The sequence below is a fragment of the Corvus kubaryi genome, unplaced genomic scaffold (genome assembly GCF_017639235.1).
Source record: "Corvus kubaryi isolate FWS band 111438036 unplaced genomic scaffold, C.kubaryi_AGA036_p1.0 74, whole genome shotgun sequence".
In the NCBI taxonomy this organism is placed as follows: Eukaryota; Metazoa; Chordata; class Aves; order Passeriformes; family Corvidae; genus Corvus; species Corvus kubaryi.
The window spans coordinates 8,243,809-8,271,788 of NW_024582061.1; the positions used below are offsets into that span (position 1 = coordinate 8,243,809).

The 27,980-nt window shown below is 45.5% G+C and overlaps 2 protein-coding genes across 4 annotated transcripts in view; one reads left to right on the plus strand and one right to left on the minus strand.

The window, feature by feature from the left end:
* The window catches only part of DENND11 (DENN domain containing 11), a 16,144-nt gene extending 15,895 nt beyond the window's left edge, over positions 1 to 249 (minus strand). The window contains exon 1 of the mRNA XM_042051141.1: positions 152 to 249. Coding sequence (XP_041907075.1) covers positions 152 to 249 — 98 coding nt within the window. The remainder of the gene's footprint in view (positions 1 to 151) is intronic.
* LOC121675193 (single-stranded DNA-binding protein, mitochondrial) lies at positions 23 to 21,536 on the plus strand. Of its 3 annotated transcripts, XM_042050367.1 has the most exons (16): positions 3,495 to 4,171; positions 6,880 to 7,079; positions 7,619 to 7,667; positions 9,274 to 9,446; positions 10,080 to 10,201; positions 11,489 to 11,635; positions 12,402 to 12,503; positions 12,824 to 12,909; positions 13,828 to 13,998; positions 14,084 to 14,226; positions 16,682 to 16,718; positions 17,635 to 17,695; positions 18,636 to 18,776; positions 19,409 to 19,496; positions 20,022 to 20,110; positions 21,371 to 21,536. In XM_042050367.1, the coding sequence occupies exons 1-16, from the start codon at positions 3,761 to 3,763 to the stop codon at positions 21,415 to 21,417; spliced, it is 2,067 nt and encodes a 688-aa protein (XP_041906301.1). In that variant the 5' UTR covers positions 3,495 to 3,760; the 3' UTR covers positions 21,418 to 21,536. The 3 variants fall into 3 exon arrangements, with proteins under 3 accessions (XP_041906302.1, XP_041906301.1, XP_041906303.1); XM_042050368.1 differs by lacking the exons at positions 16,682 to 16,718; positions 17,635 to 17,695; positions 18,636 to 18,776; ... (1 more) ...; positions 20,022 to 20,110; positions 21,371 to 21,536 and adding an exon at positions 15,147 to 16,410 and having other exon boundaries at positions 23 to 4,171; XM_042050369.1 differs by lacking the exons at positions 3,495 to 4,171; positions 6,880 to 7,079; positions 7,619 to 7,667; ... (5 more) ...; positions 13,828 to 13,998; positions 14,084 to 14,226 and adding an exon at positions 16,580 to 16,598.
* The last annotated feature ends 6,444 nt before the right edge of the window (positions 21,537 to 27,980 follow it).

A 27,980-nucleotide genomic window follows, 5' to 3' on the forward strand; every position in this document is an offset into this window, starting at 1 on the left:
GGGGCCGCGGGGCCACCGCGCCGAGGCGGCCGCGCCCGACAGAGGCCGGAGCCGCCCGGGGCCGCCGGCGGAGATCCCGGCTCGGAGCTCTTCGGTGCCGGCTGCCGGAGGAGCGCGGGGGCTGGGGGCAGTCCGCCTGCCCGTGCTTCACCTCCCCGCGCAGGGCAGAGCCAGCTGCCCGCCTTCTGTCCCCCCCAGGCTGTGACCCCAGTGCCGGGCAGCTGCTTCCCCCTGCCCTGTTAAAGCCATCCTGCTGGGAAAGCCACGGGAATTGGGCAGAGCAGCCTCAGGGCCAGCAACGGGGAAGGCTCGCCCCCACCCAAATTGCTGTGGTGGAAGCTGCGAGCCACAAACCTGAAGGAGTCAGGGATGCTGATCCAGTATCTACTGGTGTGTGTGTATATATATGTGTATATACGTATGTACATAAATATATATACACGTACATATGTGCTACAGAAGGATGTGAAACTGTTTTGGGAGGAACAAGTGGAATCAGCTTGAAAGATGAACACAAGCATGACCAAAGCATCTACAGGCAGCCAACTTTTTGTAATTACCATCCTCCTTATGCTACCACCAATGTCATTAAGTGTCATTAGGATCAATTTGGTTCCCTAGGTCTTCCTGATTAATTGAATTACCCAATTAAACAGGCCACAATTAAAAGGAAGATATTGTCATAAAAGCCTTAATTGTCTTACTTTTTTCCTGTTGAGCAGTTCTGAGCGTTCAATATCCCATTAAGAAACCCATCATCCAGTTTCCTCAGCAGTGGGGTTTGGGTTTTTTCTCTCTTTTTTTGGTAACATTAGCATCCATTTGCTGTGAGCTTCATTTCAGACAGCTCCAACACTGAGTGGGCATTTTTGTTTTGCAAAGCCCATGCACAAGTTTTCTTTGCAGAGCTATAGACCAGAGTAGGTGGTGTTTAGCAGATGGAGTTTTTCATAGAAGGTGACTGGTAAAGAAAAAAAGAAACAAACCCTGCACAATATTTTGTTACTGTGTAAAGAAAAGCCAGATTCTGCTAATACTTGGCCACATGCTTTGCTTTAACCGTATAGACAGTGCCAATCTTCATTTGGATGAATATATTTTTGCATGTTGGTGACGCTGAAATGACAGCTCGTTTCTATCTTCATCTCCACAGTGGTGCTGCTACAAATGTCAAGTGTCTGTCCCCCAGCAATCTAGGTGGGAAACAAATCCCAGCAAACAAATCTTCATGACCCACACAAGCTATTTGTGGTGCAGAGCTGTTCCTGGTCCCCTCAGCAGTGCAGTCACACCAGTATTGCCCCTGCAAGAGGGAGGGGATGTGGTGGGGAGAGCAGCCAGTGGCAGGGAGCAGGGGCTGCCAGTGCTGGCTCTGAGGTGTGTGAAACATCATCATGCTCTGAGCTCTCAGCTTTGCTGGAAAAACCCCGTGGGACAAGTGACCCCGTGGTACCAGAGCAATTGATACGGCTTTGGCCAGCAATCTGGGCCTGCTGAGGGCACACTGCTTGCTGGATACATGCAAAAAACAAAGCCACATTTTCTACTATTTTATTATTTCACCAAAACTGAAAAAATCTAGGCTGAGAGATAATATTACCCTTTTAGAAATAAAAACTCTACTTCAAAAGAAAATTAACACCTTCTCCCTCCAGCTGAGGGCTCTGGAAATTGTCATCAGGTCTTTGAACAGTCAGGAAAAATGTAAATGAAAATGTGGTGGTTTTTATTTTTAAAATGCAAGGTGAACAAGCTGGGCCTTGTTTACACAGCAGGTCCAACTTTCCTCCTTTACATATCACATCCCTCTTTAGAAAAATGGGTACTGCCTCTAAGTCTTGAGCGGGAAAAAAAAGAAAAAAAATATTTTTTAAGGTGGGATTGAAAGCTGGTCTGAAGGAATTTCTTTGCTGGGTTATTAAAAACATGTAGTTATAGGGACTAAAAACATTATTTCTTCAGAATTAATATATTCCAGTCTAATGCTTCAGGTACTGAACATCTGATGAATGCAATCAGATCACAGCAGTACTAAGGTGGTCCTGGATCTCAGCTGGCCAGGTGCTGCAGACACTGCTTGTCATGGCAGAAAGCAGCCAGTGCTGGCACTGCCAGGCTTTTGGACCTGGCCCAGGATAAGGCATGAGGAGATGCAGCAGCTGCATTTCAGACCAAGGGAGACTTGCATGGCAGCAACAGGTTCTGTGCCTGGAAGAAATACTGCAACCTCTGGGCCAGATGCAACCAGTTCTGGGTTCCTGGCATGGTGTCCTGAGACTGTTTTGGTGGCCTGTATCATATGAATTGTTCATCACAGTCTTAACAAGCAACTTCAGAGACCCACATGGCCATACTTTTCATTTAAGGAATGGGTTAGGAGAGCAGAGAGACCTCAGACCAATGTGGCCCTGTATGTTGTGGTGGGAATTGCCCTAGATGTGTGCAAGGGAAAGCAGGTGCTGCATCTGCCAAACACCCATCTCCTATGGGCTGCAGCCACTTCCAATCTCTGCATGTCCTTCTAGCAGCTCTCCTCAAGGCTAAGAAAAAAGGCTGCTGTAACCTTGTTCCCAATTAGTTAAAACTTGCTCTAATCCCACTTTGAAACACAGGTTCCCAAAGGCTCAGAAGATTCCTGTTTTTACAAAGAGGTGCAGTGAGGGGAGACACTGACCTGCTCCCAGGGAGCAAGAGAGCAGCCCCACCTGTGGGGCTGCCTCCACCAACACAGCTTCTCCTTCCTCTCCCTTGAAATCTCAAGATGGGAAGCTATACTGAGATACTGAGACCTGTGTATGGTCCTAACTCTCTCCTGAAGTCTTATAAATTATACATTCATAAATGTATATGTTATAAATTAGGCTACTGACCTCTGCATGCAGGCTGTAATGCTTGCCCAAACTAATGCATATCTAAATGCAGGAAGGGAAATTCAGACTTAAAAGAAGGAAACACAGGGCCCCATCACCACAAGACAATTAACTCATACAAGTAAAGCCCACAAAGACTGGATCCCTGATGGGATTATGGAGCAGACTGGCTGTCAGCAAACATCACCCCCCTTACAGGCCGCAGGAAGGTGGAGAAGGGACCAGCGTGCAGAAGCAGGGAGATGACTCAGAGGGAGTCCTGGCTCCCTGCAGAGTTGAGTGTTAGCACAGCAAATCCACATGCACAGAGAACTCCTCATCCACCAGGCAACTGTGGACAGGTGCTGCCAAACTCCAGATGTTTTGCATTAGCATTGGCTCAGGTGTGGGGCGATTATAAATGGTCCAGGGCAGGAGAGAAGCTGTCTGTGGGGTATCTGGTGACTCCTTGGGGCACCTTCTGCTTTTACAGCTGTATGTACCATGGGATTTTTTTTTTTTCTTTCCCCCCTCTAGTTGAGAAATTTAATGTAGAAAAGAGTGAGGGGAGGCTGTGTGTGTTATTCTGTTAGGATGTGGTTTCCTTGTGTGATGAGACTAGTGGGTGGATGGAGGAGTTGTCTTGGAAATTTACTGGGAAAGGCAGTGGCTTCTGAGTTGTATCTGAATTATGCTAATAAGGTAAAAAGCAAAATCTGGTGTTGCATAAACAGTAGCTGAATGGCTTTGTACTTGGTAATTCTGGGATGATCTTCATTAATCAGTGATGTCTAATTACACCAATGAGTGACCAAGGCTTCTGTGTATGTGGGATTGGGGAGTGTGGTCAGCAGAACTGATGCCCTTGATGAAGCAAGGAAGAAGATAGTTTAGAAGACAGCTATTTAATAATGCTGTGTTTCTCTCCCTCTGTACCTCTAACAAAACAGGCCAGTATCAGCTCTACTTGTTCTGTTTCATGTGCTAACATGGATGACTGGGACAACAGCAACGAATTCATTCAGCGACTGGACTTCTCCAGTTGTGGTGAAGACAGTGAAGACAAAAGTGTAAATGAGGAGGACTCCCTGAGCTTGAGCCCCCCCAGAAGCTCAGAGTTCCAGAAATGGCAAGAGAGCAGTCCTCTGCCAGCAACCCCTCAGAGAAAGCTTAGTGAGATTTTCCTGAGCAGGACAAAAGCTTGGATGAGTCCCACCCTGAAGTCTTCCCCATCTGTGAGCAAGAGCTGGAGTAAACCTGAGACACCATTGCACATCACGTGGAAAAAGCTGCAGCTCTGTGACACCCCGCACACTCCTAAGGTAATGGCAGGTCTGTAGGAGATAAATGTATCTCCTTTCAAGAAGCTCATTGTTTGGGGGGGACTTGGAGATAGGCAGCTGTACTTGCTGCTCTGTTCAGCACGTTTCTGGGTGCAAGTGGGTTTTGTCTTGAAAGTTGGAAATGGTGTTATGGGTGGGATGTGTACTTTGCTTGGTAAGTGTGGATCACCTCCAGCCAGCTTGTTGTCTGGTGCCATTGTTTTTCTTCTTGCATGGAGCAGTTGCTTAGTGAATTTGAGGAAAGCAGGGCTTTTTTCTGAGGGTAGCAAATCCCCTGTGGAAAGGGTAGCAAACCAATGTGTGCTTGTGGAGGGAAGTTAGCCTCTCTTCACCTGTGTCACTGTCCCAAAAAGCACCCTAGCTACTGGGCTAGTTTCTTGGGAGAATGATCCCAGCCCCTATTTTATGTGTAACTTCTTGGACAGAGTATAATACAACTGCTTTTTGTCTTGAGTAAGCACAGGTGGAGACTTGGCACCAGCTTCTCTGCTCCTAAATAATTTCTGGTGTGTGCATGGCTCCAAGCAGTCCAGACCTGCAGTGAAGCGTAGCTGTTGGTCTTGTCTCAATGTTGCTTCTCTACTGATAGATTGTTTGCTCCTTTGCTTAAGTCAGAAGATCAGTTCTTTAATGCTTCTGAACTAGGATTTGGCTTCTGTCCTCATCCAAAAACCTGATTGTGTGGAGAGAAGGATCCCCTGGCCTTATATGATTGACTGTGTGGCAATATTTACTGAGGAATGGCCTACCATTCTCTTGGGGAAAGCAGTCTAAAGGGCATCACTTCAAAAATTTCCTGCAGGGACCGTTTATCAGAATTCTCCCTAAATCTCACCTTACCATAGGTGAGAAATTATCCTAGTTGGCTAGAGTTAATTTTCTCCATAGTAACTGGTACTGCACTGTGTTTTGTGGGCTTAACATAAGGACAGTGTTGCTGAAACATGGTTGTTGCTGAGTGGTGTTTACCCAAAGTCAAGGACTTTTCAGTTTCCCATGCTGACAGTGAGCAGAAGCAGCAGCTGTGTGGCACCATAGCCAGGACAGCTGCCAGGAACAAACCAGAGGAGATTTCATACCATAGAATGCCATGCTCAATATATAAACAGAGGGAAATTACCCAGGAGGGGCTGATTAGGGCTCAGGGATGGGCTGGACATCAGTCAGCAGGTGGTGAGCAATTGAGTCACTTGTCTGTCTTGGATTTTTCTTTCTCTCTTTCTGTTGTCTCTTTTAATTGTGATAATAATGATTATATTTTATTTTAATCATTAAATTGTTCTTTTCTCAACTCACAGGCTTTACCTTTCTTCCCTGTTTCTGCTCCCTATCCCACTGGGGAAGGGATTGTAGTTGTGAGCAAAGGGCTCACAAGCAGAGGGCTTAGTTGCTGGCTGGGATTAAACCATGATAGAGGTCTATAAAAATCTTTTCTAGACCAGATGGGCTGCTGGTAGTGAAGGGTGCTTTCAGGGTGTGCATTGTGTAGACAACATGTTGGCTGGATGATTCAAAACATGCTGCTTGTACTTTGTTATGTTGTAGCCCATAAGCAGCAATTGCATGAAATCAACAATTTCTTTTCCTTTCTCTCTTGGGATAAAGGTCTTGTTTTCCAAGCATGCTGCGAAAGATGGGCTCAAAAGGGCCTAAATCTGCTTGTAGACAAGGCTGGGAGCATTGGCCTTAGACATTTGAAAGGGATAGGAAGGATGAGAGAGCAGAGCCATGTGTAAAACTGCAGACAGATGAGCACCAGAGCCACCAGATGTGAGTGGAAATGTGGCTCCAGGAGCATAATAGTGAGACCACTGCTGGATTGAGAAGATATGAGTACCTTGATCTTCAACAGGGAGACTTTTATATTCTTAAAGGGCTTTTAACTAGAGGAAAGTACAATGTTAAATAATCCTGTAGACCTTACATCAGTCTCTCGAAGCTGAAACAAGTCAGACCCAAACGTTTTTTAAAAGCTGATGGTTACTAAAAGAGTCAAATCAGAGTGAGTAGACTTTTGTTTTCAGCTCAAGACTGGTGTCTGTGCTTTCCATGGCCCAAGGTTCTGAATTAGTCTGAAACACAGTGGCCTGTGTTCTGTAGCAAGGTGACTATAGAAGATCTGGAGGTGCTTTCTGAACTTAAAGTTCTGAAATTCTGGTTTTTATCCATGAGGAGAAATGGGTTCTGGTTGCTTTGCTAGTAGCCGTACAAAAAATTTCGACCAACTTACCCTATCCTAATGCTGCTTATTGCTGGGGAGCTTGGGTGGTGTTCCAGCTCATCTCCTGACAAACCTGTCCTGACCAAACTGATGCAACAGTCCATGCCTGGCAGAACTAGGTCTTCCATGTTAATGCAACATATGATGCAATTTCTGCTTCTCTGTGGGAGGGAAAGAGGAGCAGCTGGCTCCTCTTGAGGACTGTGCTTGCCAAAATGGTTCTGCAGGCCTCACCCAAGTGAGCAGGGAATAGAATATGAAAGGGCTTAACAGAGAATTAAATGCTTTGTGGAAAATGAAAACTGTGGGGACTAAACTAGGGACACAGGGATTTAATGATTCAGCTACTCCAAGGAAGGCAGCTAATTTCTCCTTGGGTCACAGGAGAACAAGAATTTTATTCTGAAATAGCAGCAACAAAAAAATGTCCTGGTTTATCTTCCACTTTTTTCTTCTCTCAATACAGAGCCTGTTATCAAAGACAGCTTTTCCTTCATCTGCAACAAAGGTCCCACCCAAAGGCTTCCGGCATCTGAGACTTACTCCTCGTGCTGACTCTGATGACTCTTCCCAAGCTTCTCTTGTCAACATTAATCCCTTTACACCAGAGTCCTATCGACAAATGCTCTTTCATCCTAATGGCAAACGGAAGGCCAGAGAAGAGCTGTAAGTGAGCTGCTCTTAAGTAGCAGACTGAAATCAGACTGTTGGAAGGAGATAAGTAATGGAGATGTTCAGTATCTGGACTTATTTGCTAACAATGAATCACTCACTTCTGTAGTATTCATTGGTGCAGAGCAAATGTTAGCAGATATATGAAGGTAGTAGAAATATAAATACAAATCAATCATTGCCTTTGTTCAGAAAGGGAAGTGGGGGATCAACAGCTCTCTTTAGTGCTATGGCTGCAGCTTCACTAGTAATAAGGAGGCCAGGAGAATGATGCCTCTAGACAATGCCACTCTGTCCTGTGGGCAGTACTGAAGTTGCTTTGTGGAGGCCTTTTAAATGGAAACAAGGAATTCCTAACCTGGGACTGTAGTCTTTAAGACCTCAACTAAAAACCTGTATATCAACTCTATAAAATATATGATTAAGCTGTGAAGCAAGATTTGGAGGTTCCTTTGAAAGATGTTTTAATTTCAAATCCAGTTGGATTGCTGCACTGAAATAATACACCAGACTTTCCTAATCTTCTGTTATAGGAATGATCCTCATCCAGGAAGCCAGATTAAACAGGAGCCACCTACAAATGTGAGTGTCTGTATATTTTCCTCCCATAAAGTGGATAAGATGCTTGTAAAGGCTTGGTGTTTGATGGAATTTATTCTGTTATTGGAGTATAAACCATGGCACCATGCCAGAGGATGAATACCTATGACAGAAAAGTTCCAAGCTGAATGTTTTTTAATATTTGTTTGAGATGACAAACTTGGAAGAGGCGGAATTGTTCTTTGTAACTGTGCGATAGCCAGGCTTACAGAAGGATAATGGTACCCTCTAGCTGAGGAGACTGGGATTGCAGGCAAATGGTCTTCATGGAAAAATTACACCTGCAGAGCAAATAGCTACTGGCAGCATCCACTATCCGGCTGCCACGATTATTGTTTTACCTAGAAGAACGCCTCAAGTAACTTGTGAATTACTGAAATACTATTCTGCTCAAGTGCTAATTAGATTGAGTATGTAATATAGAAATAAAATTGTCTACTAGGAGGTATTTTTACTCTCAAGCTTTTAAGATAGTGTAAAATACATCTGCCTTATGAAATGCCACCTGTTGGGAAGGGCTGCTGTTTCATGTGAGCCACATTTTACTCCTTGTGAGGACCAAATCTTACTCCCTCCTCTGTAAGGCCATATACCATAAAGTACAGCAATGACAGCAGTGGTTTCTGTGCAACATGAGCTGCTGTCCCTGTAAGGGATGCAGGAGAATGGAGGAAAAAAATCACTTAGTCCACTCTTGTTGTTCACTTCATGCTCCACTGCTTTTCTTTTCTTTACTCACTTTCCCTGCCAGTAGGCATCACTCTATCAACAATTCCTGGATCCCTAGTGGCCATTATTGTAGCAATAATGATGTTCCAGCTGTTCTGCCAGCTTTCAACCTTTTGTGGAAAACTGTCTCTGGGTGAGATATCAGTGGGAATACAAACAAATACACTGAGACCAGCTAATCTGCCATTAGTCAACAGCTGGTGCTTCAGACCTGGAGAGCCTGAACTGATGCAGAATGGCCTTGGCTGCAGGCAACCTCAGCTGCCAGGATAAAGCAGCTCTTGCACAGCTGGGGTCACAGGAAACCAACACACCAAGCTCCTCTCCTGAGCTCAAAATAGGCATTAGATCTAAGGTCTTCTCAAGTCCTATCTTTAGGCCAGTTACTTCAGTATATTGTTGTTGCTTGCTGTTCATCCCTGACTGACTCCATCAGCTGTGGGTCTAGGAACTTGTCTGGGTTGTCAAGAGAAGGGATGTGATGTCAGTAACCCAAGGAAGCTTAGGCATGTACAGCCAACTAGACCAAATTTCTCCTTTGCTGTAATTTCTACCTCTATGGCTAACAAGTCCTGATTTTCTAAAACCAACCAACCAGCCTTGCAACTTGGCTGAACCAGGGAAGATGGCCTGTAAGTAGTCAGAAAAAACACAACAAGTGAAAGGTAATTTAAAGGATTTAAACTGCTGTTTCAAGAGCCGGCCACACACACCTGCATATGTGCCTGGATGAACATCAGAATGGGAGAGGGATCAGTGTGGGTGATCAGTGACAGCAAGTGTTACACATCTCTAAAACCATGACAGATATTAAGTATTTTAACTGCTATTTGTGTTTGCTGTTTTTGTGACCTTGCAGAGATACACTCTGAAAGCGAGCAATATGGTTTCCCGCTACAAGAAGGAGTTCCTGGAACTAGAAAAAATTGGTGTGGGGGAATTTGGCTCTGTCTACAAGTGCATCAAACGCCTTGATGGATGTGTTTATGCCATCAAACGCTCCAAAAGGCCTCTGGCAGGATCCTCAGATGAGTGAGTGTGCTTGCTGGAAACTGCCAGTTGAAATGATGGGCATGTTCTTGTGATGGGAAGGAGGGAGCAGGGATCTAAAGGTATCTGATGGAAGGCATGAGCAAAACTTGGCTGCTGTTGCACTTCCAAGTAACAGTTGGGAGAATGGGGGAAGATATCACTATACAACTATTGATATAAATGTCTAGGAAAGGAAGAAGTCACATGCATTGCCAAGTGAGAGGATGGCATACCTGAACACCTTGGGTCCATCCAGACTGTTTCTTTACAGTAACTGTCAAGTAGTTTATTTGTGGCATGTCCCTGCCTTGCTGCATAGCCAGCACTACTCACATCTGTATTGACCAGCTTGTGGTGTCGTGTATGCTAAAGCAAAGTCTTTGAAGCTGCTGCTGCCTTTGCCTCTTTAACAAAAGACTTGCTCAGTGATCATTTTCTTTAACAGCTGCTCAGTTCATTTGAGCAAGGGCAGGTTTTGCTCCAGCAGCTGTAAAAGCCAGTCTGTCAAAACCCAAGAGAAAGGGGCAACAGAGGTGTTCTGGGCTTTCAGGCTGCAAACCAAGGCTCCTCTCCTGGTGTGAAGCAGCCTCTGGCAGCCTGTCACCTCTACTTTTTCTGTGTGTGCTTCCCTAGGCAGCTGGCGCTGCGCGAGGTTTATGCTCACGCTGTCCTGGGGCACCACCCCCATGTTGTGCGCTACTACTCGGCCTGGGCAGAGGATGATCACATGATTATCCAGAATGAACACTGCAATGGTAAGAGCTGGGACAGTGTTCAAGGCTGAGAGCTCAGCATGGGCAAAGTTGCCTTCTTTTGTACTTAAATATGGGATATTTTGGCTTGCAAGAAAGCAAACTGCACTGGGGCTGCGTTTCCATGGAGAATCCAGTCAGGGCTCATAATGTTTAGATGGATCTCTGAATGGTGCTTATGTTTTAGAAGCAGTGAATACCCTCTTCTTTCTGGGATTTGAAACCTGTTTCTCTATTTTGGCTGGCCTGGAATAGCATTGCCTATGCCAATGCTTAGAACTGTGCCTGGGACTGTCTGGGTAACACCTGATATAGGTGACTCAAGAGCAACTAACTCTTAAGGGCCATGTATCTTGGCAAGAACCTCTTCTTAATGGAGGTGGGTAATGACTGGAAGAGTGGCTGCCTGGTTGAGATGAAGGTACACTGCATTCTGACTAGAAGAAAGGGGTTGACAGCTGTGGAGGAATGGAGCAAATGATGAGGCAAAGTGTAAATGGCGTGTTGCAGGCAGGGTGGTAAACTCCTACTTGAGTTTGCCCTTGGCAATACCACTGCTTGAGAGAAATTGGAAAATGTACCTTTAGCTACCAGAGTTACTGAAGGCAAATATGTAATATTTATCTTTCAACTGCACCTGTAGTATTGGGGCTCAATGAAGAGTGGTTATAGCTGTTTGGAATATTGCTTTCAAATCTGGTAGAGGCAACCATGAAATGTGGTGCTCATTGCTGCAGCATTGATGTATTGCTTGTGTTCTGGCGGATGAACATCTGAGACTAAAGGAGAAGTGGTGAAAAGTAGGCTGATGGAGAGAAGCCATGATATCTTCTATTTCTGCAATATCCAAAGTGTCTCAATGGAGACTCACAAAACTGTGTCAAATGTTATGTTTTTCAGTCAAAAATCTGCTAGTGGGAACTTAATTTCCTTGTTCCACCATTCCTATACCTGCTTTCTGCACCTAAGCACAGCAGAAGCAATTAAGTGTTCTGTTGTTCACTTGCAGCAGCACCAGCATCATTAACAGGTCAGCCCTCCTGGCAGGATGTAGAGCTGTAGGCTGGAGGTAGAAATGCAGTTGTTCATCCTTGTTGAGCAGCAGGCCGGGCATTCCAGGGCAGTGGAAAGGCTGAAGCCTTGTCCAAGTTTGCTCACTAGAGCACACAGAGCTGCTGTGGTTGGGGTGTGTCACTAGCAAGCCTCCAAGTGTTCTGGGCAGCTAAGCTATTTCAAACATGCTGTTCCATAAAACCTTTGTCAGGTCTCAGACTGGCTGTTTTCCCCTAGGAGGGAGTCTCCAAGATGTGCTGCTGGAAAATGCAAAGCTCGGGCAGTATTTCCCAGAAGGAGAGCTGAAGGAAATATTGCTACAAGTCTCCATGGGATTAAAATACATCCACAACTCTGGCCTTGTGCACCTGGATATCAAACCTAGTAAGTATAGTGCTCCCCTCCTTTGTGGATGGTTTTCCTAATGATTCCTTAGGGGGAGGACCTCTAATAAATCCTTCTGAGTGGACTGATTGTCATGCTTCAAAGGAAAGAGTACCTTGCCCTTGTCTTGTGTATGGTGTTTTGGGTCTTTTTTTGATTTTTATTTTGATTTGTGCCACTACTGCTGCTCTAAAATTGAGTAGTCTCTGATAGTTGGCAGCATTTCACTCTTGTCTCGTGACCTTTGCAATCCTGGCTCATGGGAATCACCTTCATACTGGTGGAGCAAGTAGGGCTGCCAGTGAAGATGGGGACTTCCTTGTTTTTTGCTCTTTTGTTGCACAAGGCTTGACTTTTGAGTGTGTACCTACCCTGAGGGATTAAGTTCCTGCAAAAATAGCAACAAGGTTTCCTCTCTGCAGCTCAGGATGGTCACCTCCAGGGTGATGCTCCCCTTGTCACATAGTTAATATTCTCAGAGCGGAGCTCCTTTTTCCTGCTGAAATTATGCTTCTGCCTCAGAGGGCAGAGGAAGGGGAAGTTGATTTCACTAGGATATTTTATGCCCAAGATACAACTGTCTTATGCCAGCTGTGTTGCTGAATGTGAACTGGGCAGAAAGCTGACTAATGGGTGGGAAGCATATGCATATTTTCTCTGGCTGCAAAACTTAACTACTTTGACAGGTGGGATTTTTACGAAGTTGTCAGGCTGCTGCAGCCCAACTGCTACTATCACCCTATTGCTAAACTTCTCTGTCTTGCAGGTAATATCTTCATCTGTCACAAGCTGGCAGTTTCAGGCCCTACTGGGCAGGAGGAGAGTGACAGTGAAGATGAATTCTCTCCTGGTGTGGTGTATAAGATTGGTAGGTTTTAGCCTACTTTACAATTGGTTTAAGATTAGGGCTGCCCATTACTGCTTGATACTGCCCTATCCTGCTGGCTGAAGAGACTTGCACATAAAAGTGATAGCATAGTCCTGAATGCCCCAATTACTTACCAGAATTAATTCCTCTAAGAAAAGTCATAGAAAACTCATGTGCCTGTTTCCAAGTGGAGATTTCTGAGTTAGGAGTAGGCTTGCTCTTTTACTCATTATTTCTTTTTTGGTGCCTATAAAATGCAGACTTTTATTTGAGAATTCAGTTTGCTTCATTACATTTCAGCTTCTTGTTCTTTGTCTCAGGTGACCTTGGACATGTGACATCAATAACAAACCCTCAGGTGGAGGAAGGAGACAGACGGTTTTTGGCCAATGAGATTTTGCAAGAGGTACAACTGGTAGAGCAGGGCAGTGAGGAGAACAGGGTGGGAGAGCAAATGGGGAGAAATCAACTGTAGAGCAGACATTAGTCTAACTTGTTCCTCCCCTTATCTCCTCTTTCTTCTGTCTGGTCTGGCCATGAAATCTGCCAAATTAGCACTTTAGCATGAACGATAGTGGTGTGGATATTGTCATAGAAATACTTACTTCATATGCAAATACTTCATAAGTAGCTATCATTGGATTATTGCAGCGATTCCCCTTGAGGGATCAGTGGGACAAAACCTTTATCAGTTTGAAGATATTTGGTTTGCGTATCCAGCTGAGATTAAACTACTGGATGTGATTACTGAGGAATAAATTTACCCAGACAGATGCCTTGTAAAACAAACACTGAACAAGTAGTGGAGACAGGTGGGAGGCACAAGGAACCTCTCCAACTGATTGCAGTTTTGTCACTCTGGCCAGCAAATGAAAAGGGAATCAGTATTGAACAACCAGGTTGGATGTGTTATTCAGTTCAGGTATTTAGGTGACAGTGTCTGTTTGGGCTGCAAGTGAATTTAAGAATTGTTAGGCCAATGCATCAGATGCAGTCTTCCATTTGAGTTGAGCATGGGTAGCTTATTGCCTTGTGAAGGCTGGAGGTACATATCTGTTGGGCCATCCTCTGGAGCTACTGCAGTGATCCCAATGTGGCCTGCAAGCTCCTCATGGGTGGGTGAAAGCCAACATGCTTTAGTGGTACTGCCTGCTGCCAGTGTTTTTATCCTGAGGAGGAGAAAACAGCTCACCAGGGTGGTGAAGTCCACAGTGCCATATACACACACTTGCTTGGCGGTTTCTTTTTGAGCTCATACCCCAACTCACCTTTGTTTAGTATAGCAAGATGTTCCTTTCTAACACCTTTCCCCTTCTCTCTGCAGCAATACTGCTACTTGCCCAAGGCAGACATCTTTGCCCTGGCACTCACGGTGGCTCTGGCAGCCGGTGCAGCGCCACTGCCTCACAACGGGGCCCTGTGGCACCACATTCGCAAAGGAAATATCCCACCCATCCCCCAGAAGCTTCCCCACTGCTTTCTAGAGCTCCTGAAGGTGAGGAAGTAGTCTTGACAGAATGGTGGCTTTTGCAGCTGGCATGTGACAAGAGTGTTAAGCTCTGAAGTCCTTTGCCTTCTAGCTCATGATCCATCCTGACCCAGTGCAAAGACCTTCTGCCACAGCTCTCACCAAACACCCTGTTCTCCGTCCTTCATATGGAAAAGCTGTGCAGCTCCAGGAGCAGCTAAATGAAGAGAAATGCAAGACTGCCATGCTGGAAAGGTAGGGCTGGCTTGGGCATGACCGGGAGAAGGTGTGAGCAATAGCAATGCTGGTCACCTGCTCTGAATGGAGGGGTGGTGGTGTTGGGAGACTGCACGTGCAGAAATACCCAGTCAGCTCCTGTGCCTGGAGCTGGGAGGATGATGGGGCTGTAACAGGGACTTGCAGTGCCCAGGCAGCAGCTGTGCTTCAGCTCTGGGTTGGAGGAACTGGCCGAGTTACAACAATGAACTTGTGTGCTTCCTGCAACCACTGGTGATGCAAAATGCAGCTAGTGGGCAGATGAGAAATTGAAAATGCACTGAGATAGTGGTCTAAGCACAGAAGGAAGAGAAATATCAGGTGGTGGCAGATAGCCTTTTTTCTCTTGTTCCCTCTCACTGCTGTTGGCAGTAGTGTTTAGAGGTGCTGGGATCTAAGAACTGCCCCACAACCCCTCTAAGTGCAGTAGTCAGCTGAGGAGTAGGTCTTCTGTGTAGACAGAAGAGTGAATGCTCTGGAAGAACAGCAAGTACCAGGGAAGAAAGCCAATGGAAAAGAAGTATATGCCTTTATGTAGGTATTTGTGCTGCATGAGATGACATTGATCTAAGTTAAACCATTCACAAATGCCTGAAACAATGGGAGAAAAACTGAGCGAAGGGTTCCTCGTACTGGTGCCAGTGTGTTGCTGACCCGATACATAGTTTTCTTTTGGTAAATCATCAGAGCTCATGCCTTTTCAAGCAGAAACTCTAGAGACAGCTACAGTAATCTTCACGTCACTCTCTGGGGTGAGAAGTTGCTCCCTTCCAGTGCTGCTGGCGTATTACAGTAACCCTCTTGTGCAAGATTGTTCATAGTTTGCTTCTGTAGCTGATGGGGATTCATGCATGACATGGTTTTCTTCCTTCCCTCTTCCTTCCATCTCCTCCCTGCAGGGAACTTAAAGCAGCTCGCCTTGCCCAGACCCTCATGAAGGACCAAGCCTTAGGAAGTGCCAAGTTACAAGAGTCTGAAACCTCTTCTAAGCAGAAGAGCAAGCGTCTGGTGGGAGGGAAGAGCTGTCGTTCGTTTAGCTTTACTCTGGGTTACTGAATTTGTGTTGTCCAAAGAGCTCTGACTGCTGAATGGCCCTGTGAAAGCAGAGGGTCTGCACAGACCAATGCCCCATATTCTCTCCCTGTCATTTTCCTTTTATTGTGGTGGTATTTTTTGTTGTTGTTCCCCTGTTGGTTATGAGATGTTGGCTGAGAAAAGAATGACTGGCTTGCAAGTGTTGGATCATGGGATTTAAGGTTGTCCTCAGTCCTTTACCTGTTTAATTTCTTGTGTAACTGGTCTTGTTAGAGATGAAGTGTAACTCTGCCATGACAAAAAGATGACATTTTCTCTACTCACTTCCCTCTTTCTTGAGTTGGGCCCTGCTATTGGTGATTTTTGTGGTCTTAACACCTGGGCTGACTGCTGACTATATCTTTAGAGGGGTGATAGTGGCTGTACAGGGAGACAGCATCTACAGCTGGGCCCTTCTAGGAACAAGTAGGCAGAGACTATGGCAGCCAGTTTTAGCTACACATCAAGAGCCAGGCTGGTTACACAGCAGTCCTAGGGAGCTTGGGCTGCAGCTGGAGTGGCATTTCACTGAGGGGGGACACAGTAGAAAAGGAAATACTTTGAGTTAAGGAGTGGGAGTTGAAGAAAAACATTCTTTCAAATTTAAGCAACAAAACTTTTGTAACTGGGTATGTTTTAGCAGACTAGTTAGTCCCTGATGCCTGACTTGTTTTCTGTCAATCGGCAAGGACTCCCTGGTCAAGGAGGGGGAGACAACTGCAGTGTGTTGGTAGCTGGGTCTGTTCCCATTTCCCTTCCAGTATCTTGCGTGTGGTGCAGCTGCCTGCCTGTGAACTGCAGGCAATTAGAAAGGGCTTTTTCAGCTTTTTGGAGTTGCCCATGTTAATTGTATTTCGTGTTTGAGATCCCGTACACCCTTCTCCCTCTCCCCGCTAACTGTAACTTTGGGGGTCCTTGTCCCTTGTGTGTGTTGGATGGACAGAGCGCTGCACTGTTATGAGGGACAGCGTGAACTTGGTAACTCGGTTATTTCCAGGTCTTACTGGTTTGTTTTATGATGTTGCACATGCTGGCTTTTAACTGGGAGATCGTTTCGTGCGAATAAAGGTTTTATCTTTTTTTAACCGATGATGGAGTGATGGAGTTTTGTTCTCTCCTTCCCGGCGAGCTCTGGGTCCCCCGTGGGGCGGGTCTCCGCTGCAGGCGTTGCCCGGCCGCTCCTGCCCGTCTCCCCCGGGCCGCGTTTCCGCCCGGAACCTCCGGCCCGTGCCTTTCCTGTTCCGGCCGTCTGCGGGCGCAGCGCGGCGGCGGGAGAGGTGCGGGGGGCGCGGGGTCGGCTGCTGGGGCTGGGCCCGGGGCTCCCTGGGGCGCTGCTTCAGCCCTGCTTTTCCCTCCGCAGGCTCGGCGGCAGCATGTGGCGGCGACCGGCGTGGCAGGTAGGGCCGTGCGGGGCCGGGGCCGCGGCGGAGCTCGGGCCCGGCCGCCCTCGGGGCGGGGGGGAGAAGCCGCTGCAGCCGCTCTGGCCCCGCCGCGGGGCTGCCGGGGACTCTCCGGGAAGGGCAGCGGCGGACAGAGCCCGGCGCCCCGGAGCCCTCGCCCGGACAGCGCCGGCTGTGGGGCCGCGGCTGCTGTGCCCGCGCTCCGGCCGTGCGCTGGGTCTGCTTTTGGGGGAAAAACGTGAGCTCTCCCACGGGCCTAGAACCACATGTTATGGGAAATGAGCCTTTCCCCCCGTTTCTCCACATGGACCTCTAGCAAAAGTGTTCCTGGGTTTTTTTTCCCCTGTTCGTTCTAGGATGGAGTATTTGCTGGCATAAAGGCAGTTCCTTTACTTTTTTCCCCACTTGCAGTACTGAGAGTTTTGTGTCCTTGATTTGCCTTGGGAACAAGGGTGTCAGTGCATCCATTCCAATGTGTGGATGTACTTTTTGGGCACACCTGGTTAATCTCTGAAGTAAAGCAGAAAGTTGGTGGAACTATCAGACCTGTTTGGTTCCAAAGACCAAAGCTCTAACAACTATACCACCACAGTACTACAAACCACCTCCCCCCTACTTATGTGTTACAGAAAAAACAGTAGTTACTGCATGTCCCAAAAATAATTGCTGGAGGTACACCATTGGACCACCCTTCTTTCTTGGCAACTTTTTAACCTTGATTTAACCAGACATTCTTAAACAATCTTATTAGTTTCATTTGGCTGAACAGATTTCTTTCCTCAGTTTTCCCATTAGTTACATAAAAGAACATACTTGCAGAACCTCTGCAAGTGTTCCAAAAATGAGGTGTAAAGGCTTGTGAATGCTGTTCATAGTTTGTGCGGTGCAAACTCGCATTTCTCTGTTTGTTCAGGTGCTACGCCAGTTTGTAAGACATGACTCTGATATGGCTACCTCATTGGTACTTGAAAGATGTAAGTAGCTCCTGACATGCAACTTAGTTGTTTCTCACTGTGTTTATCTCAGTTTTAGAACATCTGAAATAGGGCAGGAGAGAAGCAGCTAGGAATGGTAGCTCCTCAGTGTAGCAGCTAAGAATGTGTTGTTTCAAGCACACAGACTCTTGAGTGGCTTCCTGTCTGGTCGCTGCAGGAGAAGGTGAGGTCAAGCAGCACTTTAGGGGGAAAAGAAAAAAGCCCTGATGAGGATTACCATCTGTAAAGGGCAGGTAGTTGTACTTTATCTGTGGCAGTGGTTTGGGTCTGCTGTTGTCATGGTTTCTAACACCTGTCTTCAGGTGCCTTGTGTGCTTGTTTCTCAGACTCCTGGGTCCCTGGGGGACTTGTGTGGGTGCTGCTGCCCCAGCAGGATTTGCTGCAGGTGTACTTCAGCCTTCACTATTCACTTCACATGCTCATTGTGCACAAGGGACGCCTCCCTGACCTCTTCCAGTTATCCTTGAACATGGAGAAGGGATAAACTCTGTCTGCCTAGGCCTGGTACCTGTGTAGAAACAAATGGCTCTCTCATTCAGAGGATGGAGTGTAATACTGCAACTTTGTTTCAAAGATACTGCTATGCATTTTATTTTTATCGTTATGAAACAAATAAAAGTCAAGATAAGTAAATGCAAATTAGCCTCAAGTGCTATATGGATGTGTCTGTGAAAAAGATAGAACAGAAAGAATAAAGAACCTTTGGCTTTTAAATAGGTTATATCATAGTAATAATAATGACAGTACAGACACAGTCAACCACCTGCTGGGGCCTGAAAAAGCCAAAAGTCACAAGAGCTTGAAAAGTGGTTAGGAGGATCAGGAAGTTGTAATCCTAGCCCTTGACAAAAGCTGCTGATTTGCAGCTTGCCATGATTAGCAGTTCACCTGTATATGTGTTTGGTCTCTCTTGTTTCAGCCATGAATCGTGTTCAGCTGCTTGGTCGGGTTGGACAGGACCCTATCATGAGGCAAGTGGAAGGAAAAAATCCTGTTACCATATTTTCCCTGGCAACCAATGAGATGTGGCGGACAGGAGATGGTGAAGTGAGCCAGGGAGGTGAGTCTGCATGAGCAGCATGTCCCAGGTCACCGCTGCATGGCCAGCAGCATCATGCTTGCAAATCTCTGGGGTGCAGGAAAGTTCCTTTGAGGTCAGCAGAGATGCTGCTGCATTTGTGTGCCTTACTGATCCCCAGCAGCATATACTGATGAGAGATCTGCTGTTGACCTTCCTCAGTAGGAGAGGAGTGTTGAGTGGGCAGTTTGTCACTAGTGGGGTTTGTCAGAGGCATAGCAGGTTCTGTACTCTTGTCTTTCAAGATGAGGAAGATAAAGAAAAGATAATTTTCTCACTGATTCTGTCATCAGTTTGCATCTACGGATGTCTCATATTCCCTAACTTCTAGTCAAAGTGGAGTGTCTGACAGGGGAAAAAAAAATAAGAGCCTGAGCACTGTCTTCCAGGAAAAGTGATGACTTGGTTTGAACTGTGCTTCTGCACAAGATTTTGTTTGGACACAGATGAGTGGAACATGTCGTTCTGGAGTGAAGTGGGAGATGGAGTGCTAGTATATGTCTGTTTTCAAATCACTTCTCATTGTTTGAGAATACCAATGTGTTGAAACTAATTTCTGTGTCTTGTATCACAAAGAGGATTTGGCATCCAGCTCTGTTGTTTCTGTTCCTTAGGTGATATCAGTCAGAAGACGACATGGCACAGGATCTCTGTCTTCAGACCAGGCCTCAGGGATGTCACCTACCAGTATGTGAGGAAGGGGTAAGTGAATAACAAATGTGGTTGAGGATTTAATGCCTTAATAATGGATTAGTGTAATAATTATGGTGTCCAGGAACTATACAAAGATACAGGTGCTGTAAAACAAGTTAGCAGACCTGCTACAAACAACTGATACAAAAGCCTGTGTACTCTGAATCAGATTCTGAATTCAGCCTTTTCATCAGGAACTGTAGTAATAGGACAAGGAATGGGCTCAAAGTGAAAGAGGGGAAATTTAGGTTAGATATATGGATTTAGGTTAGATATATGCCTTACTGTCAGGGTAGTGAGGCACTGAAGCAGGCTGCCTAGAGAAGCTGTGGATACCCCATCTCTGGAAGTGTTCAAAAGTCAGGCTGGATGGGGCTTTGGGCAGCCTTGATGCAGTGGATGGTATTCCTGCCCATGGCCAGGGGGTTGGAACTATACAGTCTTTAAGGTCCCATTTCAACCCAAACCATTCTGTGATTCTAGATACAGGGTGGAAAACTGCAGCACCAAAATCAAATTCTTGTTTTTTTCCAGCTCTCGAATCTTTGTTGAAGGAAAAATAGATTATGGTGAATATACAGATAAGAACAATGTGAGGCGACAGGCCACAACAATTATAGCAGGTAAGGAGCAAAGCACCAAGGTGCCCCTTGCCCTTTTAAAATGGAAAGGGGGTGGAGGACCTCTGGACTGGAGCTTGGTTTGTCTTCAGCCTCAGCATCCACACTCAAGGATTTTGAGAGAATGGGTAGTGTGTACCAGTAGATTTTCTCTGGCACTGCTTGTGAACACACAGAAAATGTGAGAATGCTGTTGCAAACTGTTGGTGTCATTTGCTTATGCCAGTTGGTGCAGGAGGCAGACACTGAGTGTTTTAAGAACACTGGTGTGTAGTGCTGCAGGTCAGGCAGATTCCTTTTCTAAGCACAATTTGTTTAGAAGCTTTGTCTCAGTTTGCCAGAATTTTTTTATTCCTGTTGAAGACTGGAGATGTCACCATTAAGGACCTCAGAAAGATGTGCAGATAACTTGATGGAGAACTTAGAAACACTTTGTTCTGGTAGCCAGGAGTGGTAAGAAGAGCACAGAATGGATGAGGAGTAGACTTGTGCCTTGAATAAACACAACAGAAAACTAGGAAACTCAACTTTTCCCAGAGCATTTAAATAGCCTGAGCATCCTACATCTTTATTGTGGATAGAGCTGCTACTGTGTTGCTTTTGAGTGAGGGGTAAATTAATTGGGTAGTAGAGCAAACATTTCTGTTACACAAGTATGTCTAAAAAAACTAGGACAGAGGGAAAGGAGGGGGGGCAAAAAGGAAAAAGAACAGCCATAGTCCTGGAGGCTGTTTCTGCAGCCTCTTTAAAAGCTAGCAGTGCTATAAATTACTGGAGGGGAGAAGCAATTCTCTTTTTTTAATTAGTGTTCTCCTAATGGTTTCTTGTTGAAAAGGCCCAGTCTCAAGATGCTTTAGAAGTTTGTGCGGTTTGATGCAATGGGAGCTTCCTATAGTCTGTAGGCTATTGGCATGGGTAGTGCAGACTGAAAATGACAAAAAGGAAATAAGCTGTAACTGATAAAGATTGTACTCAAAGAATTAAACCATTATTTTAAAATGTTTCCAGTGTCTTTGACTGTTCAGCAGCTTTTCATCAGCTTTAGCACCCTTGTTTCATAGTAGCCACCTTGAATTGTCTGCTTTCAGGGCAGGTAGAGAAAGAACCCTGTATTGGACACTGTTTTGTTTTATGAACTATTATTCTGTTCCAAAATCCACATCTTAGCAGCTTATTTTAACACAAATAGCTGGTCTTCATGGTGTGAAGGCTTGCAACAGGGCAAAACAATCCTCAAGATTAACTTTAAAAATTTCTTTTCAGATAATGTGATTTTTCTGAGTGATGGCTCGGTGAGAGACAAGGTGTGATGTCCTTAGTGCTTGGACCCAGGCCATTTCATTCCTTTGGTTTTTCAGTGCTTCATAATTATGTAATCGCAGATATTGCTGTAGTTTCATTAAGAAATAAATAAAATGTTTGTTACCTAGACGGTACTTCTGTGTGTTTTGTTTTCCTATGCGCTTTCTCTCTGTTATCATTGTTTGGATTCCTTTCTTTTTTGCTGTTAAAGGAAAAGTATCCCAGGCAGCTGTATCAATTCTTGAGCTGATGAATATATAAATGGGAGTCACTCTTCGCATCTTCAGCTATTTTCAAACCTTCTGTCCCTCGCTGCCTTAATCTCTCTCCTGTCTTGAACAGCCTGACAGCCTGATCTCACTCACTGTTGACATGCCTCCTCTGTTCTGTGGGTTTCATTCCCTGTTTTTCCTTCACTAAGCCAGTTGGACAGTAAGTTTAAAGCAGAGCCATTGGTCTTAACTAGTGCTGAGCTGGAGATTTGTCACAGACCCAGAGAAGGCCTCCTGTGCATTTGCATCTGCCCCTCTGCTGATCCCAGCAGTTGAGCAAACCAGGTGTTGTCTTCCACCAAACCCTGCTTCGGTCTTGGTTTTTATGGCATTTGGCGTCGGATGACTCAGCATTCCCATCCAGTCCCTCCTTAGAGTGCTGTGCCCATGGTTTGCCATCAGGAGGAGCTGGAGGAGCGACTGCCTTGGCTGTGCCTTTGGGGACTCGCGTGAAAAACATTCCGGGGCCGGGATTCTCGGAGTGGGGGTGGCGCTTGTTTCACGTTTTGTTGTCAGAGTGAGAATTACTTAGTATTATTGGTGAGAGGTTGCACAACTAAAAGGTGTTTAGTTCTACTACATGAAGAAGAGACAGTAAAATTCCCACTGTAATACGACATGATGTGAACAGGGAAAGAAAAATGCTAGAGGTGACAATTTCCTGCCTTCAGAGCTGGTGGGATTTTGTATCTCATCTCTCTCTGAGCCCAAGGCAGAACACATTTAATAGTCTTTGCAGCTCTTTCCCCTACAGAATTTTTGGGGTTTTTTTTTTATGCCCTGTGAACACTGTCTGTACTAAGAAAAACTTCAATTCTTTCAATTTAGTAGCTATTTCTGTTTGAAGTTAAAGCTCTAGCAATTATCCAGGTCCCTGGCACTGGCATACTGGGGTGTTAGACGTACTGCAAATGCTCAGCTACTTCAGTGGGTTGTTATCCACAGGAGATTGTGGTGTCTTTTTAAATAGGAAGTCCTGACTTTAATTCCTTTAACTACTGGTTTAATCTGAGCCTGGTGTACTGCTGGGAGAATTGTGATGGTGCTCTTGCACAGCAGTGATCTAACTACAGTTTGTGCTTGGTCCACACAAATTTTTCCTGTTTGCTGAAAGCTGGGGTTTGTCTTGAGCTTTCTGCTAGGAGGCCTTGAGCAAATGTGCTGAGCTTCTTTTCATTCAGTGGTCACCTTGTTTGTACTCTGCTGTGGTGGTGGAGCTCATGGCAGTGTCTGTTTTGGAGCCTGGGAGCTGCCTTTCTACTCCAAACTCAGAGCAGAAGCCGCAGCAAGGATTCCCTTCCCCACCACCTGGAGTGGCCTGAACTGCCAGAACTCTGCAACTGCTGAATGGCTCCTGCTAATCTCTGCTCCTGGCTCAAGGTGGAGACAGCAGAGCTAGCACAAGATATAGGACTGGGTGCCAGCAAGGAAAAATATTTGCTCAAGAACTTTGTATTCTTGCCCTTCCAGTTCTATTTAAAGTAGCTAGTACCCTTTTAAAGATTGACCTGCTTCAAAGACAACACACACTGACTTTGGGCACACACTGGAAGCAGTGTGCTGAATGTTCATCACACCTTGGCAGTAGGGTAGGTTTTCCCAAATGGTTCTGCACAGCAAAAATAACCAGTGGCAAAGGCTTGCTGTGTGTTCATCTCTTATGTCTGCTCTGCTGCTCTGGGGCAAAGTTAATCTGTAACTAAGTCATTTTCAGTTATGAGAAAATCCTGTGTGAAATCAGCATTCCTATAGCATCTGGTTGGTTTTGGTTTTTTTTTTTTATGGATAGGTACTTGTTCTGTGAGGAAACGGAATGGAAATGGTATGACCTGAGTGAAATACAGTGATTCCTTGTTTATAACTAGGCAAGGAGTGTTTTCCCACACTGTCCACTGGAAAATGGCATTCTGCTTTTGCTTGTCTGTTAGCATCTTGTGTAAACCTGATGAGGCAAACCCAGGTTGCTTGCATCAACCAGGATATTTAGAAGTGTTTGACCTTAACAAGGAATTTTATTTTATGTATTTATGGAGATAATTGGAAAAGATAAATACGGGTGACTTCTTTTTAAAATGTCAGCATGTTCAACAAGTACTTGGAGCGTTTCTGAACAGCTCTGAGGCAGAGCTATCCTGGTCTGCAAGGCAGCTCCACGGCACTCAGTTATTTCTGCCAGCCTGGTGTAAGGTGTAGGAAACAGTCTTCTCTGCTTGTTTTTGTGGATGGTTTGAGGAAGACACCATGGCACTGTGCCTGTGTCACACAGCAAAGAGCGCTTTCAACTTTAATTCTCATTAATCTGCAGAAATTGCTCTGTCTGCAGAAATTAGTAGTTGTGAAAGAGAAGTAAGAGAAGATACTTCAAATCAAGTCCCTCTTGTTACCCTCTGTGTCCTAAGGGGTTGGGGGCACTGTGTCTGTGTTCCCAAATACAGGTCATGCTTCAGTTCAAGACCAGCAATGCCTGTGGGAGGCTGGTGAAAGCCCCTGCAGAGGGGCAGGAGTTGCAAAGGCAGGAAAGCTGAATCGGAGCTTAGAGAAGCCCCTGGGTACAAGAGCAAAGAAGGTTCTGGTAAAGGGAGCCTGTATTTCTGTCAGTACACCAATTATGTGGGTTTAGTAACAGGCTGTCTTCAGGGCTGGATATCCCACTATTTTCATGTGTCAGAAAAGGAATAAAATGCCAGGATTGTGGGAAGAAAACTTCACTATTCTCAAGCTCACCTTCTATTTTTAACTCTGAAATTTCTGTGGTGGAAGCCTTTTTGCCAAGTAACTGAGCATGTCTGAATGTACAAACTAAGACTTGGTGTCTGTTTATCTTAGAAGTGGTGAGCTCCTCAGCACAGCAGTGTGATTTAAATCTCATTTACACAAGGAGTTTGCTTTGTTAGTGCATTGCCAGATACTGGGTAGTGCAAGTAAATTCTTTGCACAACACTCAAAGAAATAACTTTCACAGGGTTTCTCCTGAGACATCCTCTTGTGGGAAACGTGTCAGCATGTGTGAGATTTCTTTCTTCTGCTTGTTGCTTAGTCCCATGTAAAAAATTCAGCTCATTATCATACCTGGCCATTTCACAAAAATCTCCAGTAACTACTGAGATTAGAAATTGATTGCTGGTTTATTCTGTATATTCTTAGTCCTGAAGACTCTTTAAGAGGTGCTGAATTTGTTGAAGAGATCTCTAACTGTGGCTGTTTTCTGTTGCTTTCAAGGGGTAAGATTTTTATTGGTAGCTGGTCAGAAACCTGGCAATTTTCATCCTGTGGGCTCTGTTGCTATTTGTTCTTTTCTTGCTGCTTGCTTTCTCAAACTGATTTGAACAGAGTGGCTGTAGAAAATGGATGGTTATCTTGATCCTGGTTGTCACAAGTCAGAAAAATGTCACCTGTAAATATTTAATGAACCTTTGTGCAGCTGACCCGATCAAGAACTGAGTAATGATGTGGTTGCAGGAGTTGTGGCTGCTGTAACCCGGATCTGCAAGGAGAAAGAGAGCACCTTTCCTTTGCCAGGCTTTGTATTGTTGATTGCTTTGTTCTTTGATATTTTAAGTAAGTGGTGTTTGTTTGGAGCTCTGCCTTACCAGCCTCTTCTTTCTTAGCTGGTTAGGTTTTCTGTGTAGGTTTTCTGTGTGGGCTTTCTGGTCCTTGCAGAAAGGGGACAGAATTCTCTGTAAACAAAAGCTGAGCTCTCCTCTTCCCTGTCTGTGCAGACAATAACTCCCCACCCTTTTATCTTCTTGTAGATTTTTGGTCAATTTTTGCACTCTCCCCCTGTGCTGCAAAGTGAGTTCAAACCCAGCTCAAAAGACTGTGGTGAGGAAAGGGTCTTACACAAAAGCAGAAATCAAAAATGCTCTCAGAATTACGTGAGTTGGAACTTAAAAGTACTATTATACCTGCTCTAAGAGGAAAGTAATGAAGCATGGAGAAACAGCCTTGATTTTCAACAGGCTGGTAACTATTGAAATCCACAATTTAAATCCTCCAAGCAGTGTGGGAAAAAGTTAGGATAGCTGTGTTTGTATCATGTTCTTGCTGGTTTTGTGGTGCTTTCCCCAGTGCCTTATTTCTGGTGTAGTGTTGGTCTGTGGGCAGCAACATGTGACACATTAGACTGCTGTCCCATGCTGTATCAGCACACTGAATAATTAATATTCTCTGGAAAGGATTAGTTTCCTCCACTTTTGTCTCTTCCTTCTTGGCGCCCTGTATGTGCTGCCAATCTCTAGCTGAAACTTGCCTTTACAGACTTTCTTTCCCAAGAAGAACTGGTGCTGCAGCACAAACACATCAGTGTGGTCTGTATGCTGTTGGTTGCCACCATGCAAAGCAAATTGGTCACATTTCCTCACAAAGTCTCAGGTAATTGTTTCAGAGATGTTGAAGCTCAAAAATGACATGTAGCCTCGAACTAATTTTAATAATGTGTCAGGAACTGGGCAGGATGCCCAGTTACAAATGTCTAGTTACCAGTATTGTGTTTTATATTTATATTACAGCCCCACAAATGGATAGTTTTGTGTGTCAAAATATTTCAGTGGCCAAAGAAGTCTTCCAGGATGCTTATGAATCCTCAGCAGCTCTGTGTCCCACAGCAGCAGCTGTGCTTCAGTACCAATGATAAAGAAAGAGAGCTCCTGGGGAAGTGCAGAGGGGAGAGGGACACAACTTTATATGGTGCAGGAAGAGTGGAAACCACTGGGAAAACCAGCGTGCTGTTTACCCAGGGTGCCTAAATTTGTATGAGTGCTTTACCCAAGGAGTAATGTGAGAAGTATAACTTCTCACATAAATAAATATTTCTGCCTGAGACATGTGTTAGGGTGAGAAAGTTCAGCCCAGTACTCTTGGTCAAATACCAGTCCTTGGGAACCCCTTGTTCTCATCATGCTCAGCAAAGGAAGCTGCAGTCAGTCAGCACCACCTTCTTCTAAGGTGGCTTTCATTTTGTTGGTTTACAAAGCAAACATGGGCTTCCCTTTAGACTTCTCATATGGGCAAAACATTAATTTAGTGCCCCAGCCCCAAGAAATTATCTAGTCACAGCACTGATTTTAGAAAGCACAAATCTCAGCCAGCAGGGTGATGGAGAGCCTTTTGTTAAAGGGATTATCACAAGGCCATAAAAGCTTTGAAAGGAAGAACACATCCAATGAAAACACGGAGGCTCCTGGATAAGGAACTGACCTTTACAAATTTCACAATCTGCATCTCTGGACTGGCACAATGGAATGGCTTTGATAACAGTGCCTGGCAATGACAGCAGAAAAGAAGTTTGTACCTCTGGTTGGGCTTGCCAAAGTGGAAGGTAGCAATTCAGGCACTGGTAATTTGGCTTTAGGTTTGGCTTTAGATGTTTTCTGTGCTGCTGAAGGCAAATCTCACACTGACTTCTTTTCCAATGACTTAAAATAACTAATCTTTGCAGAAGATCTTTGATTAGGGCAGTTAGAGATTTTTCCTTCACATTCTTACCAAAACAGTGTCACTTTTGTTACACTTTTATTTTTTTTTCCTCATCAAACACCAGCAGTTTAATAAATTTTAAAGGAACAAACCTGGTGCAAGCATCATTATTTTTCCTCTTTTTGTTGCTGAGGGCTGGGAGCTCCTTCTGGCTTTGTTTTCCTCAGAGGGCTAGTCTGGGCTCTCGAGTGAGGACTGGATCACTCGTGCTGCACACGTGCTGGCTCCGTCCGTGGATGGAAGTGGCTGTCACAAGAGGTGATGCCTAAAGGCAGGTCTAGGAGAGAGAGAAGACACACCAGGAGGTCCAGTTATGGTTCCTGCTCAAGGCAGCCTGGAAATGTCAATTAGTGTTGAACTGACCCGACAGCGCCCGGCCGTGCCTGAGCTCCGGGAGCTGCAGAGAAGCACTGAGGAAGGCCCAGCTTTTTGAATCCTTAATACTTGGTAACTTCTTATTTTTAAAGAACAGTGGAATGTCAGTGTTGCCCCGGCTTGGCAGGAACACAAGTCTTAAAATACCAGACTTTCCCGTTGCCTGTGATTATTTTTGCTTCCGGTTGATGAGCGCTCTGGGACCGATCTGAGCCAGGCACCAGCGTCCCCGGTGCGGCTGCCCGGAGCTGTGCAGTTCTGGTTTTCACAAGGCGCGTTCTGACCCGTGCCTGCCCGCTCTGTGCCGGGGCAGCCGCGCTTCCCTCCCTGAGGGCGGGGCGGGGCGGGGCGCCGCGCGCCGGCCGCAGTCTTGTCGCTGTCCCATTGGCTGACGCGCCCGCCGCTCCGCCGCGCCATTGGCCGCGCGCGCCCCGCCCGCATTCCGCGGC